Source organism: Terrapene carolina, unplaced genomic scaffold (assembly GCF_002925995.2).
Source record: "Terrapene carolina triunguis isolate 2854851 unplaced genomic scaffold, T_m_triunguis-2.0 Scaffold232, whole genome shotgun sequence".
Taxonomy (NCBI): domain Eukaryota; kingdom Metazoa; phylum Chordata; order Testudines; family Emydidae; genus Terrapene; species Terrapene triunguis.
Genome location: NW_020664583.1, coordinates 1,774,437 through 1,791,157, shown reverse-complemented (window position 1 = coordinate 1,791,157; position 16,721 = coordinate 1,774,437). Strand labels below are relative to the sequence as shown.

Below are 16,721 nucleotides of genomic sequence, written 5' to 3'. Positions count from 1 at the left end.
GGCAAAAAAGGGGAGATATACCAGGACTTGTTTAGGGAGATTAAATTAGAAACATTTTCTCTATTAAAATAAAACAAAACAGAGTTTTAAAATACTTAACCTCTGCTTTTCCAGATACTAAAATATTGTTCTGCATAGATGGTGGGTTAGATAAGATTTCATTTTTGATTAGACTGAAGATTTTGTTTTGTTTTTGCATCATTTAATTTTTATATGTTCCACTTTCCTTGTGGTAACTACCCAATTAATTCACATTTAATTATTTGAAAGCGCTGCCTTAAGTCAACAGAAGGCAGGAAAGTTAAACAGAAAATTTAAAGGCTTCTAATTCATGCACATGCATGCACATTTGTGTGTGCAAGATGAGCAGTTGTTCACCTAACAGCAGATAGAATCTCTGTGTATGCATGCAAATATTGTAGGTAATTGTGGACATTTTTCATGTTGCAGACATTTTCACACACTAATCCTGCAAGTGCATGCTATTCAAGGAAGGGACCATTTCTTTACTTCTTTTTAATGGAACAAAGTCATGAAACCTAAAATCTTGGAGCCAGTATTCTAAGGCTTACTTTGGTTCAATATTTTACCCTCATCCTGAAATGCATCTCATGTCTCCCAAAGCAAGAACTGTAACACTGTTTAAATTCCAATTTCTCTGTTCATGCCAAGGGACTTGCATCCCCCAAACCCAGGGAAATGGGATTATTTGTGATTGCAAATTCCCATTAACACAGTTCTCCATTCTCCTTCTTTGCTTGCCTGCCTGCCTGCAGAAAGGATTCTTAAAATTCTAGTCCTACATCACATACGTCCCTTTAAGATGGTCTAGACTCTACCTTACAGTATGTGCAGAAGTTCTAGATCATCCTTTGTGATTCTTGTGGGAATGAAAACATAGAATTTGTACTCAAGTCTCTGAACATACATCCTGTTCTCTTCGGGGTACATAGCAAGAGACTATTGAATGATCTTTAAACACCTGCATGTGATGTGGTTTATAGAGAGCACACTTATCAACTTATATATCATTAAATCAATTAAGATCAGCAGAGAAACCATTTCATCCCAAAATGAAGTATGAAGACTTCCGCTGGGATTTTCAAAACTGCTCAGTGTTGGCCTAATTCTGTTCCTGTTGAAGCCAAATCGAATTATATGGGAGCAGAATTAGGCTACTGCTGAGACTTCAGAAATCTCACTCTTCATGTTCAGTAGGATGACTTTCTGAATTGAGGGTCTCCATCATTAGAATGCACCCTGCTTGGGAGCCTAATAGAGCCAGAATCAAGCAACATTCAGTGCAAGGTGCAAGAAGTATTTTATTATTTAGGATGTAATTGTTTATTTTCTTCTTGTTTTGTGTTTGAATATTCTTTAAAGTTAGTGGCTACCCCAGTGACAAAAGCTTATAGCAATCAGCAAAATAACTAGCCAAGCTGAATCACATATACAGAACACCACAAATAAAACCCAGTGACCTCATAACCTTTGAGTCCATAAACACAGGTCTCTATTAGTTGGGCGAAAGGAGAATTTAGTAATAGTAGACTTTTATCCTTTGGAAGGCAGCCTCTTGAGGATAATATAGGCACATATAGTTGCTTGATACTGCATCCCCAGAGGGTGGGACTAGAGCAGTTAGCATTCAATGACTATTATATTGTATTTACAAGTGTAATCCTTAGAAGTGAAAATGTATCATCTGGATTCAGGGAATTCCAAATGGAATTTAAAAAGAGAGGGACTTCAAAACACTAGCAGGGCTCAAACCAAGTGAAAATTCTACTGTGAGACTAAACTCTAAACCTAAGATGGACTCCAAATACAACATTACCAAGAAAACATGGACAGATGGATGAGAAAGGAATAAAATAAAAAGGGGGGAATGTACACCTCAAACATTAGAAGGAGCCCAGAAGAGCTTTTATTTGGGTCTAGCAAATAGGAACCAATATGTAAGGAATTTGGGGTCACAAACTAATGGACACCACAGTCACCAATTTGAATCACAAATTTGTGGCATTAGAGAGAGAACCCTAGGACCTCTAGGTGGCGATCGGGGGAGGTCTCGGATGACTGGAAAAAGGCTAATGTAGTGCCCATCTTTAAAAATGGGAAGGAGGAGGATCTGGGGAACTACAGGCCAGTCAGCCTCACCTCAGTCCCTGGAAAAATCATGGAGCAGGTCCTCAAGGAATCAATTATGAAACACTTAGAGGAGAGGAAAGTTATCAGGAACAGTCAGCATGGATTCACCAAGGGCAAGTCATGCCTGACTAACCTAATTGCCTTCTATGATGAGATAACTGGCTCTGTGGATGAGGGGAAAGCAGTGGATGTGTTATTCCTTGACTTTAGCAAAGCTTTTGATACAGTCTCCCACAGTATTCTTGCCGCCAAGTTAAAGAAGTATGGGCGGGATGAATGGACTGTAAGGTGGATAGAAAGCTGGCTAGATCGTCGGGCTCAACGGGTAGTGATCAATGGCTCCATGTCTAGTTGGCAGCTGGTTTCAAGCGGAGTGCCCCAAGGGTTGGTCCTGGGGCCGGTTTTGTTTAATATCTTTATTAATGATCTGGAGGATGGTGTGGACTGCACTCTCAGCAAGTTTGCAGATGACACTAAACTGGGAGGCGTGGTAGATACACTAGAGGGTAGGGATTGGATACAGAGGGACCTAGACAAATTAGAGGATTGGGCCAAAAAAACCTGATGAGGTTCAACAAGGACAAGTGCAGAGTCCTGCACTTAGGACGGAAGAATCCCATGCACTGCTACAGACTAGGGACCGAATGGCTGGGTAGCAGTTCTGCAGAAAAGGACCTAGGGGTCACAGTGGACGAGAAGCTGGATATGAGTCAACAGTGTGCTCTTGTTGCCAAGAAGGCTAACGGCATTTTGGGCTGTATAAGTAGGGGCATTGCCAGCAGATCGAGGAACGTGATCGTTCCCCTTTATTCGACATTGGTGAGGCCTCATCTGGAATACTGTGTCCAGTTTTGGGCCCCACACTACAAGAAGGATGTGGAAAAATTGGAAAGAGTCCAGCGGAGGGCAACAAAAATGATTAGGGGTCTGGAGCACATGACTTATGAGGAGAGGCTGAGGGAACTGGGATTGTTTAGTCTGCAGAAGAGAAGAATGAGGGGGGATTTGATAGCTGCTTTCAACTACCTGAGGGGGGGTTCCAAAAAGGATGGAGCTCGGCTGTTCTCAGTGGTGGCAGATGACAGAACAAGGAGCAATGGTCTCAAGTTGCAGTGGGGGAGGTCTAGGTTGGATATTAGGAAAAACTTTTTCACTAGGAGGGTGGTGAAGCACTGGAATGCGTTACCTAGGGAGGTGGTGGAGTCTCCTTCTTTGGAGGTTTTTAAGGCCCGGCTTGACAAAGCCCTGGCTGGGATGATTTAGTTGGGAATTGGTCCTGCTTTGAGCAGGGGGTTGGACTAGATGACCTCCTGAGGTCCCTTCCAACCCTGATATTCTATGATTCTATGACCTTTAGCTCCCACAGGCAGGCCTGTACCCCTTGAGGTCAGGGAAGGATTTGTAGTAGAAGTCTCTGTAGACTGTAGCCCCACGAGAAGCATAATAGCGAACGTATTTGAACAGATTTGGCATGCCGACCAGTAGAAGGCACCACAGCGATGCCAGCTATTATAAATTTACACTGGTGAGTCAGTAGTACAAAGACCTTTCTGTTACAGTTTATAATTAGAATAGAGCAACAGCGCCATTCTTTTTTTATTCACTTTTGACCAGTAATATGTAATAAGTATCGTATTCCAAAGAGTCGCCTTATTATAGAAACTCATTGATATGTTCTAGTTCAATATAGCTAATGCCAAAGATAATTTGCATCACCACTCAGCATGGCTGTTCTAATTGCATTATATAACACTTTCATTTTTTTTTAATGTGCACACATGTAGTTAGAAAATGTTTTGAAATAATTTTGTAAAGTTATGTTTAACGGGAATCTTAATTTGAGTCTAAAGCACTTCTCTCTGGAGCTTACCAAGATGTAGTCTTGCCTGTACAACTTTCAGGCATATGTTTAACTTATGGATTTTGTGAGTACTTGTGTTTTTAGAGTGGGAAGGAGAAACTACCAGTGTTATGGGGGGAGTTAATCAAGTCTGACCCCAGATTAAACTATTTTTATCAAGTCTGACCCCAGGTTAAATTATTTTTTGTAGATAACAGAATAAATTAAATTTCTGTGGATCAGGGCTTTACATGTATATTTTTATAAACTTTCAAGTGGAAATGGGGAAAGATTTTGATTTTTAAAAAAGCAGATGTGTACAGTACTCATACTTTAACTTAAATAAATATTATAGAAAAATAACTTCCTAATGTTGTTCAAGGTCAGTTTTATTCTTCTGCAATGTTTTTACAGCTGCTACTGATGTTAAAGAAATATTTCTCTCTGCTTCACAAGCCACAAATACCACATAATTTGATCAGTGATGAACATCTGTCCAATTTCAGCTGAATTACATTGCCTTGATACTCTTTACTCTATACAACAGCATATATCCTTTTATTATAGATTTCCATTCATAACTACACATCCCTTTCTTTGGAATCCAGGAGGGACTGTGGTTATGGAGAAACACCACCTTTTATGGGACAAACAAGATGAGAATTTAAGTCAGGGTCTAGTAGGTTCAAGAATTTGCTGATACCGCATATATCTTATGTTTTATATAAGTTTAGTCCTTAAATTTTTAAGCTTGCATTCTGCTTTCCACGCCATTTATGTGTAGAATGTTTAGATAAATCATGATTTATAGTTCCATAATGCTGCAATACATGCTTTGTTTACAAATATAACTGATTTCCTGAATTTTTCCTATCCCCCTTCATTTAAAACATACCTAATAATAAGAGTCTCTGCTCTGGAGTTAATTTTAAATCTGTAAATCAGCTAGGTTTTTCTCATAATTGATTTTACTACTTGATGCAACTAGCTCTGATACTGACTAAAACCAAATATTTTACAGTTGGTACCATCTTTTCCAAGTAAAATAAGTGCAACCTGAACTCAGTGTTTGAACATAGAACATAAGAACAGCCATACTGGATCAGACTAATGGTCCATCTAGACTAGTATCCTGTCTTCCGATAGTGGCCAATGTCAGGTGCTTCAGAGAGAATGAACAGATCAGGTAATCATCAAGTGATCTATTCTCTGTCGCCCATTCCCAGGTTCTGGCAAACAGAGGCTAGGGACACTTCAGAGCGTGGTTTTGCATCCCTGCCCATCCTGGCTAATAGCCATTGATGGACCTATCCATGAATTTATCTAGTTCTTTTTTGAACCCTGTTATAGTCTTGGCCTTCACAATATCCTCTGGCAAAGAATTCCACAGATTGACTGTGCATTGTATGAATGTCTGGTTTCCAAAGGACACTGTTTCTAGTAGATAGGAAATTATTTCTTGTTCTTTCTTTGCATACTACATGCTAGTGTTGGTGCTATGAAATGTTTACAACTTTGCTTTTCTGAGCTGAAAAGCAAGTTAAAAATTTGGCCACCAAAACTAAAGTTGGAGGAATTTTTAGGCAGTACCATTCTCAAAATGTTTGTTTGTATCTAAGAATCTGAAACAGCTGTGGCTTCATCCTGCAGATTTTATTCACAAGAACAGTCCTTATTCACAAGAATAACTTCAATTACTTCACTCTTTACTCGCACAAATAGTTCCACTGACCTTTTGAGTCAGTGGCACTACCTGTGAGAGGAAAGAGGAGGTGGCAGGATTAGGCCCCATATTTGTGGGCATAAAGAATGAGGATTTGTGAGAGCAGTAGCCACTCTGAACATAGGGATTGAGAGCTAATCAAAGTGGAGAGATTTGTATAATAACCATGAACCAGATATGGACCTCCCTAGATCTACATGTGCAGGAAACCTACCATCTTGCACATGGAACACACATTTAGGCACCTGCCCACCCCATCCACTCCCACCCAAGGGTAAGTGCAAAGAGAAGGAGTTTAGACCAGATGGTCCATGAAGAGAAGTGCGTATCCAGTGGTAAGGCTGGATGTGGATACTTATTGCTATCCACACAAAACTTACCTTGAAAAGAAATACAGCCCCAGTCTATATTATCTTTGTTGCAGAGGCCCGCGCCCCTCAATTCCCTCTTCCCCCGATTTAACTGATCCCAAGGAGGTAAGGGGAATCCTGGCAGACTCAATTCGAGCCCTACACTCCTCCCCTCCCCTCCTACAAATTAGGATAAATTCACCACATTTGGGGCAGGGCCTCCAGGCTTTACCATGGGGAAACAAATCCTACATAGCCCCAACAAGATGTTATAGGGGAATCTCCATGAGAAGATCCTCAAAAAGGGAGACTCCCCTTCTGTGGCTTTCAGCACAATAATTTTGCAAATTTCTTTGCTCTGATTCTCTCAGAATAACTTTCAGCTAATCAGACTACAAAGATTTGCATACTTTACAGTTGCTGAGGCAATTGTTGTGCAAATTGGACCACCTCACACTTGCAGTTGTGGTGAGGAACTGGATAAATGAGTGTAAAATGTGGGCGTGTCAATAAAGGCACAGCATCTCAGCACTCCGTTTGGCTGAGCCAATTCACCACAATATAATTTATGTTCTTAGCATTTTGAGAGATATAGGCTTTGGGGGTATTGTTGCCTAAGAAAATAATATTTACTACTATGACTGTTTAATTGCAATACATGAGACATTTGCACCATTGATGGGGGTTCCAATGAATACGATTTTATGGGATTAAAAAGAATTGTAGAAAAGGTGTTTAATAATGCCTCCTTTTCTGATTTATTCAGGGAGTAGCTTCGGCAGTAGTTTCCAAAACACTAAACACTGGGTGAGAGCATGATGGTTGCTTTGGCCCAATGCTGTACTTGGATTTTGTAAAGTTTACTTGGAAATAAGTAGGGCACTTGTATAATTGACTTTTTTAGTTTGAAAATATTATTCACGTGTATAAAAGCATGCTTAAAGGAAAGAATAACAAGGGATCTATGAAGTCAGTATAGATGTTTTGTATATATGCACATAAGAAAATACATCCTTTGTGTATATGATTTTGGTATTACATTGTATGGCGAGAATAAGATTCACTAATATTGTGCATCATGATGGTTCTGGAATTACTTCATAGTTAAGGTTGGGTTGAGATCTTCACCAAGAGCATAATTTAAATCCCTCAGGCAGACAATGAATTTAGTCTCCAGAGCTGAATAAATTTAATTACATAATAATAATACCACCAACTCGCATATAGCGTTTTTCATCAGTATAGACAGCTCTAGGTGCATGGAAGAATTCTTCCATCGACCTAGCTACCGCCTCTTGGGAGGGTGGATTACCTATGCCAACAAGAGACCCCTTCCATCGGCATAGGTAGTGTCTGCACTGAAGTGCTACAGCTGTGCTGCTATAGTGTTTCAAGCCCTAAGCTAGAACAGCCTTGGGATATTCTAATTTATGCCTCTCTGGCTCTGGCCCCTCTGGAGATTTGGAGGATGGGGCGGGGCATCAGGGGACTGTAAGGTCTGGAGTATGAACCACTACAGTGGCTCAATGTGACTCAGGGATTCCCCCACAGAGGGGAACCCTCCACTAGCTGGCCAAACTGGCATTACAGCTGCTCCACACTGCCAAAACAGTAGTGGGGCTGGAAAACCTGACCCATCAATTTTTAATTCCACTTGCTATTAGTGTAGCTATTACAGCTCATGTGGATACCGTGGCCCTGAACCTGCAAACACTTATGTATATGCTTAACTTTGTCCACATCAGTAATCCTATTGAAGAGAATGGGACTACTCATCTGGCTTAAATGTTTGCAGGATCAGCGCTTTAGTAAGTTCATCCACACTGTTCTCAGGAAGACTACATGAGCTGTAGTATCTAGAAACCATGAGGTAAATTAAGAGTAGAGTGGAGGTGCACAGTATATTAACAACGTATAAAACGTACTTTAAATTAATTTCCCCATTTTTTCCTCCAAACATGAAGTGTTCGCCAATATTTCAGACAAGGGTCTTGTAGGTAAGACATGGGAGGTAACACTGCTCTACAGCCAAAATGCTTCTGAAATAAATGTAGTCAAACTTTACTAATTCTAGGTCACTGAGAACGAAAATGATGCTTAAAATTGTTGATTGGCTCTAGTTTTCAAGATATGCTATTGGGTCAGTATATACGACCCTTCACTTGGGAATGGCGGAGGATAAGTGAGTTATAAAGGGAAGGGATCTCAATTTAAACCAGAAATGACTAAAATACATCTTTGACTGGATCTATGAATAAATCTATGACTGGGTTTGGACAGTACTTGCTTTTTAGGCAAAACAATGAATGATGCAATCTGAAGCTGGTATTGCGTCATACATGATATGAATTGCATCATGTTATTCCTAGAAGTCATGGATGATGCAATCATAACAAATCTTACATCACTCTGCTGAACAAATTGCCCTATATCAGCTCTAGAAATCATACAGTGTCGTGCTCTCTTATTTGTCAGTGTTTGATTTTGCAAAGGGACACATTTCTGTTTAGCCAAAGTGAGCAGAGATGCCTCGTACTTGTGTGAAGAGTGCAGATAACTTCTGCTATGTTTGTGGTGAAGTGACTTTTGCATCACAAAAGCACAGTATAACCACTATGGTTAAGAAAGCCTATCACCTTTATTTTGGCTGCAAAATTGGAGATCAGGACAAGAGGTGGGCCCCACACATATGCTGCAAGACTTGTGCAACAAATCTTCGCCAGTGGTTGAACAGGAAAAGGAAATCTATGCCTTTTGCAGTGCCAATGATTTGGAGAGAGCCAACAGATCATACCAGCAATTGTTACTTCTGCATGGTGCCTCCAGTTGGGAAAGGTGTGTCAAAGAAGAAAAAGTGGACTGTGCATCATCCAAACATTCCATCAGCTATACGCCCAGTACCCCACGGAGAAGGACTGCCGGTTCCTGATGCACCAGAATCATTCTCACTTGAGTCAGACGAGGAAGAGGATGAAACTTCTGGTCCTGAACCATCAATGTCACAGGACCCACATTTTCTCCCATCCTCCTCCTCTGAACCACACCTCATAACACAAGGTGAACTGAATGACCTTGTCAGGGATTTGGAACTACCCAAGAGTAAGGCAGAGCTGTTGGGCTCCAGACTACAGCAGTGGAATCTCCTGGCAGGTGATGTTAGGGTTTCCATGTTCCGTGACCGTCAAAAGGATCTTGTCCCATTCTTCTTCATGGAAGGTGATCTTGTAGCCTGCAACAACATCGATGGTGTGATGGCAGCCCTCAACATCGTTCACGATCCAGATGAGTGGAGACTGTTCATTGATTCATCGAAGACGAGTCTTAACGCTGTTTTATTGCATAAAGGCAATGTTTTGCCATCAATTCCAGTTGGTCATGCAGTCCATATGAAGGAAACCTATGACAACATGAAACAACTTTTGAGGTGCATAAACTATGACCAACATCAGTGGCAGCTTTGTGGCGATTTGAAGGTTGTTGCTCTCTTGCTTGGTCTGCAGACTGGATACACAAAGTACTGCTGTTTTCTCTGCGAATGGGATAGTCGTGCAAGAGATTCCCACTACATCAAGAAAGATTGGCCACTCCGACAGTCATTGGCGCCTGGGAGGAAAAGTGTTCAGCATCCACCACTTGTTGAATCAAGGAAGATTTTGTTACCACCCTTCCACATCAAGCTGGGTCTGATGAAGAACTTTGTCAAGGCCATTGACAAAACACAAGCAGCTTTCAAGTACCTCCGTGGAAAATTTCCAAGGTTAAGTGAAGCTAAGATAAAGGAAGGTGTCTTTGTTGGTCCTCAGATTCGTGAACTTCTTCGAGATGATGCATTTGAGCATGCACTGTGTGGCAAGGAAAAGACGGCATGGAAAGCCTTCCAGTTGGTGGCAATAAATTTTCTCGGAAACAACAAGGCAGACAACTACAGGTTGTTGGTGGAAAACCTCCTCAAGGCATACAAAAGCCTTGGTTGCAACATGTCACTAAAGATACATTTTTTGCACTCTCATCTAGATTTTTTTCCACTGAACTGCGGAGCAATGAGCGACGAGCACGGCAAGCGATTTCACCAGGACATTGCAACAATGGAGAAACGCTATCAGGGCAAATGGAGCCCATCAATGCTTGCAGACTATTGCTGGACAGTGACAAGAAATGCTCCATTTAATGAATACAAGAGACAAGCCAAGAAGCGCCGAGTAGACACTGAATAGTACTAAACTATGTACATAATAGTTTTTTGCCTTTTGTTTCATAATAAATTTTATTTATATAACTCTTTTGCTGATTTTTAAAGTGTTACATAAACAGGATGGGTGAAATATTATCATGTAAAGCAACCATAAACACATGAAAAGACCTAGGTTTACAATTTATGATTAAAACTCTACTATCTACACAATATACATAGACATAAAATGTAAAAACTTAAATATCTTAGAAACAGTAGCCAATCAGTTGTTTTAATTGTCATATTTGAATTCAGCACATCAAAATACATAATAAATAGCACATTTTATCTCTGAAGCAGACGACTTCTCAAAAATTGTAGACCAGTGTAATTATTCTGCTCTACTCAGCACTAGTGAGGACGCAACTGGAGTTCTGTGTGCAGCCTTGAGTTCCACACTTTAAGAAAAATGTGAACAAATTGAAGAATCCAGAGGAGAGCAACAAAAATGATAAAGGTTTAGAAAATGTGAGCTATGAGGAATGGTTGAAAGAATTGGGCATGTTTAGTCCGGAGAAGAGAAAACTGATGGGGGAACATAACATATGTAAAAGGTTGTTACAAAGAAGATGGTGATCAGTTGTCCTCCATGTCCACTGAGGGTAGCACAAGAAGTAATTGGCTAATGTGCAGCAAAGGAGATGTAGGTTAGATATTAGGAAAATCTTTCTAACTATAATGATAACTAAGCACTGGAACAGGTTATTGAGGAAGGAGGTTGTGGAATCCTGCAGGTTTTTAAGAACGGGTTAGACAGATATCTGTCAGGAATGGTCGAGGTTTACTTGGTCCTGCCTCAGCTCAGGGGGCTAGACTTGATGACCTCATGAGGTCCCTTCCAGTTCTACATTTCTGCAATTCTGTAAGTTACATCCAGTCAAAATAGATCTGTTTTTTTCTCAAGAGCTGTTTTCCACACTGAAAGTGTACAAATGAATGTATTTTAAATACAAAACTGAACATTTTTGTAGTCACTTCACAAAAAGCAGAGTTTATGGGGATGATAAACTCAAAAGAAACAGAATGGTGAAAATGTTCACATCAACTTAGTGAAAGCTACCTGGACATGTCTATTCAACACATCTCTAGGCAGAGATGACTTTCAAAACTTAGTTTTTGGGGGTTTAAGTCAAATGTTTACCATTATATTTATATGTGATAAAATTTAATATAGTCTGACACTTTTTTGCATTGCCAGATCTCAATGGACTTATAAGGATTTTAACAGGCTCGAAGTGCTGCTGAGCTTCAGCCACGAGGCTTCCTTTATAGTTTGAGACATGCCACTCTTCATTAAATCAATGAAACTGGTGTCTGAGATTACAAATCTGTGCCCAATATCTGTCATCTCTGTTATAGTGTGGTGCCAGTTGCTCAAATAAAAAATATTGTTTCCATTATAGAAAGAAAAGTGTTTAACCCAGAAAGAATCCAGCTAACTTCAAAGATGGAGAACCCTACACTCAATAGGTAGCAGTGCAGGGTACTTATCTATTTACCTTGCTGTTTACCAAAACACTAACTCTACTTATGCTGCCTGCCTCACTGAGTTAAGTTCAGCACAAGAATGGCATAAAAAACAGTTTAAAGAATGTTGGTATTTATAAAAAGTTATTTTAACTCTTGACACACAATTAGCATTTCAAAAATACACTTTTTGTATACAGGTCATTGAGTATGGTTGGTTTTTTATATGAAAATCAATTAAAAATGGGTACCAGGGATGAAATTCTGGCCCCCCTCAACAGCAAAACTCCCACTTATTTCAATGGGTCCAGGATTTCACCCCAAGAATTTATCAGAGAAATTTTCTTAGTATAAGCTTGAAACCGGTGCTTCTCATATCCCATTCATTTGAAGAAATCAGTACAGCACAATGGGAATATTTGGCACATTACTGTTTAGCTAAAGTGAAGCCATTCTGAATCTTTCCAGGCATTTCTGAATCCATGAAGCTAACCTTCAATATAGACTGTTTTTGAGATTTCTTTAATAGAGTAATAATAACTTTAGCACTATTAGATGCTTAGCATTACTGATTAATTATTCCTCACAACTCCCTATGAGGTAAAAGCTCTCCTGAGAGGTGCTGCTCACCCTCAAAGAGATGAAGGCACCCTGCCTTCCCGCTGAAGTGAACTGTGCGGTAAAACCACTCAGCTGCTCACAGTTAGTGCCCAGTACTTTATGCCTTGAGAGGCTGATAGGCTAAGCAATTAGGCCAAGGCCACACACAAAGTCAGTGGCAGAGCTGGCATTATAACTCATGAGTTCCTGGCTGATAGCCTTGTGCTGAATCCACTAACCCATCGCACTGCCCTTCCTGGTACATACAACACTGGTGCATTTAAAATTCTCTCTCTCTCTCTCTTTGCCATCCTCTCACATGTAAGTGACAGGATCAGAGGGTGCCTCTCGCTCTATATTTGTTAGAAAGTCCATGATTTTCACCAGGTTACTCAGGGTATTTGGTAGCTATGGGTGTTTAGAAAAAGACAACCTAAAGCCACAATAACACCCTGTCAGGAAAAGACAAAGTGTTGCCCCACTAATCACATGGACAAAAGTCACAGTGAAAAGTGCTTGGCCCAGACTTAATTAATTTCTCTATTTGTTTCTTTTTGGGGATCCAACATGAATGTTCAGGTTTCTGAGTGGCCTCATACATTCAGCTAGTGGCTGGAGTAAGATCTATTGATTTAACCCTCCCCCCAATCACAAATGACCTCAGAGGAAAAGGAACTGAAGTTGAAATATAGTTTAATAACTTCAATACATGTCCTAGATTGTGCTGTATAAAACAGGACAACTTAAGGCATTGCCTCAGTTTTCAGACTCATTGTAAAATTTACAGGTATTGCTTTGTTTGTTTACTTTGTGTAACTGAGATATACCATTTTGCATGAGGGAAAATGCTTCTCAATTCTGCAAGAGTTTTAAAGTCTTAACAACCCTCACATCAAAGGGATCAATCCAGTTCCCATTGAAGTTAAGAGTTAAACTCCCATTAACTTCAATGGGTGAAAGAGCCAAGGCCCAAGTTCTTTTATTAAAATATTTGGAGTTCTGTAAATGTTAAAATCAAACAAAAATCTAGCTTTACTGTATCATCTTATTTACTATAAAAGTGGTGCTAGGGAAAGCAGAGGTTTAGGGTATGCTGGTTTTTGGCAAAAAGTATAACTGTGCGAGGGAGTGAGAGTGGAATAGGTTTTCTGATCCTCCAGGACTCTCCTGCAGTCTCCAAGAATTAAAAATTAATCTTTAATTAAAGATTGTCATGTAATGAAACCTCCAGGAATATATCCAACCAAAATTACATCACTAGAGTGGAGGTGAAATATACTGTGGCCCTGATTCTACAATCCACCCAAGAGTGGAGAGGCGTGGCTACGAGAAGCCACTTGTTGCTCCCTGATTCAGACCTGCCTGGCCTGGTGGGAAAATTAATGCTGCAGGAGGACAGCCCTAATTTATACTAGGGGAGGATCTGGTGTAGCAGAGGACTGTTCCCTCTCCCCTCCTTGTCCCCACACCCCTAGAATACCCCCAATACACTTCCTCCTTCCCCTTTTTCTCTGGGGTTGCAGGGAAGACGGCTGGGGCAGAAGAGCTACCTCAGCCAGATTTCTGTCAGTAGAGAGTTCCCCCATATGGGGGATTTCTCTCCACTGCTCTTTTCCAGTCACTTTAAGACCACTTTGCATTGCCTATACGGTGCAACGTAACCATAGCAGACTAAAGAATACAGCTCTATATGTTTATAGCAAATATGATATATATATATGTGAACATTTATTGTGTATAACTCTATGCCTTCCTACAGCATGAATAAATACCACATAATGTAATTAATATTAAACACAGGGCCCCATCACATAGCCCTTCCTCATGTGAATGGTCCAATTGACTTCAGCAGAACTGTTTGTGAGAGTTAGGGCTTGAGGATGAAGTCCAAATATATTTGTAAATTTTATTTTTGTAATTTTATTTTCTGCCTCCATTACTTATAGATGAAGAGTGAGTTAGAGAGTAGCAGAAATCTACCTTTTATAAAATGTATTTGGAGAAACCCTCCAACTCTTGAACCTTATAATTTGCCTTATCCTAAAGGAATACTGTATGTAATGAGTATCTCAGGTTTCTTCTCTACTGTCAAATCCAGCAAAACCTCAAGTTATGAGTACATCAGACAAATAGTTTTGTGTAATAATTTTAAGCTACAATAAGAGTAACTGATATTTCTGTCTACACCTCAAATTACCCCCATCTGTAATCTTTTGTGTAGGTACCTTTATAAAAAGATTGCTTAACACAATCAGATTAGATAACAATTTAACTGATGGCCACAAATAGAGCTTAGAGTTTGTCATGGCTACAAAGATTTTCTGTCAGTGTATAAAAGCAATTAATCAGTATGCAGAAGGTATTGCCTATCCCATAGATATGCTAATTTTGTGACACTTTGGAAACTCATGTTCTACATTTACTGTTCACACTGGATTGAAGTTAACCATCCACAGCTTGAGCAAAATGCAAGACAGCAAAATGTCACATTTTCTTATCCCTGTGTTGTCTAATTTTGAGATCTTTAGGGTTTTTTTTTCTATATGTTGATTACTATGTGAAACTCAGTAATCTTATGAGTGTACAGTGAAATTTAGCACAGAATTCTGTGACCAATTTTTCTATTGAAAACTTTAAAAAGCCATCAGATGCCTGCTAAATTATTTGTTCCAAAATTACCAAAAAATACATTTAAGACCAATTATATTGTAGTACATCATAGATCAACTAAGTTCAACACATCCCTTTTTTTTTTTTTATACAGAGCACTGTGGCAGCCAGTTGTATCTACAGCATTTATATAAATAATGCACATATATATTATTCATATGATATATATTATATAATTTTTATACTACATATTAAATTGAACAGTAGTAATCTGTCAGTGAACATATTCCTCCCTACTTGCTTTAATTTGAGAACTAATATAGAAGCTGGTTCTTGTAAAGAAAAGGCACTAAATAATTTACTTCAGTAGTTTCAACAATTTGTAGTCCAGAACATTTACTGAAAAAGCAAGGAAAAAGGAACAGCAACTACCAAATACAAGACCAAATGCATTTTCTTCTATACCTGTCTCTTTAAATGAGATCTTCCAATCATTTTGTTTTGAAACCCTTTTAGAGAATAAACTACTTTGTTAAATGTATTCCCCTAGAGAGTTGTACAGAAAAATAGCACAGCAGTTAATATAGCTACAATTGCTTTTTTACCGGCAATGTTAAAATTGTATAGCTGTTATGACTCACCTAATGCAGAATCACAGATTAGCTGCTGTGGATGTGCAGGGGCACAGCTGCATGCCTCTACCAGCTCCTGAATTCTGAGGGTGAAAAGAAGCACTGAAGACAACAAGGTACTGTGCACAGGATTCATGCTGCCTTCAACACGGCTAACTGGCCAACTAAAAGAAAAGTCTCTTACTGTTGATCTTATATTTAAACTTTCTAATCTCTGTGCAGTTCAATTTCAACAGACTTAGATGGTTTAGAAAAGCCCTCTAATGCTCAGTCTGACTATTCGCTTATGTTAACAGACTTCTAATTTCCCTGACATAGGACCCTCTTATTTATGGCCCTGATACTTACAAGTAACCCCGCCTTCCTTTAAGGAAAAAGCACATCATTGGTGAAAATGATGTGACAGGTTTATTGTTCCAAAAGCAAGTTTACTTTACTGGATTGCATCATAATGTTGTTGTTATGAGTCAGTGTGACTATTAATAATCAAAAGCTTTTTAAAAACATCAGTTTCTGCACTGATTTTATGATCTTTTGCAGATTAGAGATTAATCTTGTGAATTTCATGCCAGTTTTAATTTAAAAAATAAATGGTTCCTCCACCTTCCCTATCATGACCAAAGCAAACAATGTATCTAAAAGCAATGCTAACATCCTTTTTTAAAGCCAGATTTCATTTGCATTCCCTGATCTTTCCCCTGTCCCTCTCTACATTTTCTTGAAATGACTTGACTGTTTGCAGGCTGCACAGAACTTCATTCATGAAGAGGAAATGTTTCAATGCCTTGTTTGTGAACCCTGAACAATTGGTAACTACAAGCAATACTGGATAAAAATCCAGGCTGCAATAAAAGCCATTTTGCTACTTCATCATATATTTAATTTGAAATAATGATTTACAAAAATTCCAGTGATATATGTTCAAAGTGAAGCTTTTATTTATTAGTATTTTGCAGTCCCCATGTTATGGGACCTATTCAAATGAAATGCCATTTCCACATGCGCTGGCTAGGAAGTCTGTGAGCTTCTGTGACTCAACATGCACAGAGCATAGCTAGTCCTGATTCAAGAATCCAAAAGCTAATACTCTTCCCCATCTGCAGATCTCTTCCTCCTA

At 39.3% G+C, this 16,721-nt stretch overlaps 2 protein-coding genes across 2 annotated transcripts in view; one reads left to right on the top strand and one right to left on the bottom strand.

Annotated features, from left to right (window-relative positions):
* TIMP4 (TIMP metallopeptidase inhibitor 4) overlaps positions 1-15,884 on the bottom strand; it is a 49,486-nt gene extending 33,602 nt beyond the window's left edge. Inside the window, exon 1 of the mRNA XM_024211971.2 lies at positions 15,614-15,884. Coding sequence (XP_024067739.1) covers positions 15,614-15,740 — 127 coding nt within the window. The 5' untranslated portion in view covers positions 15,741-15,884. The remainder of the gene's footprint in view (positions 1-15,613) is intronic.
* Positions 1-16,721, top strand: part of SYN2 (synapsin II) — a 204,316-nt gene that overhangs the window by 75,301 nt on the left and 112,294 nt on the right. The window lies entirely within an intron of this gene.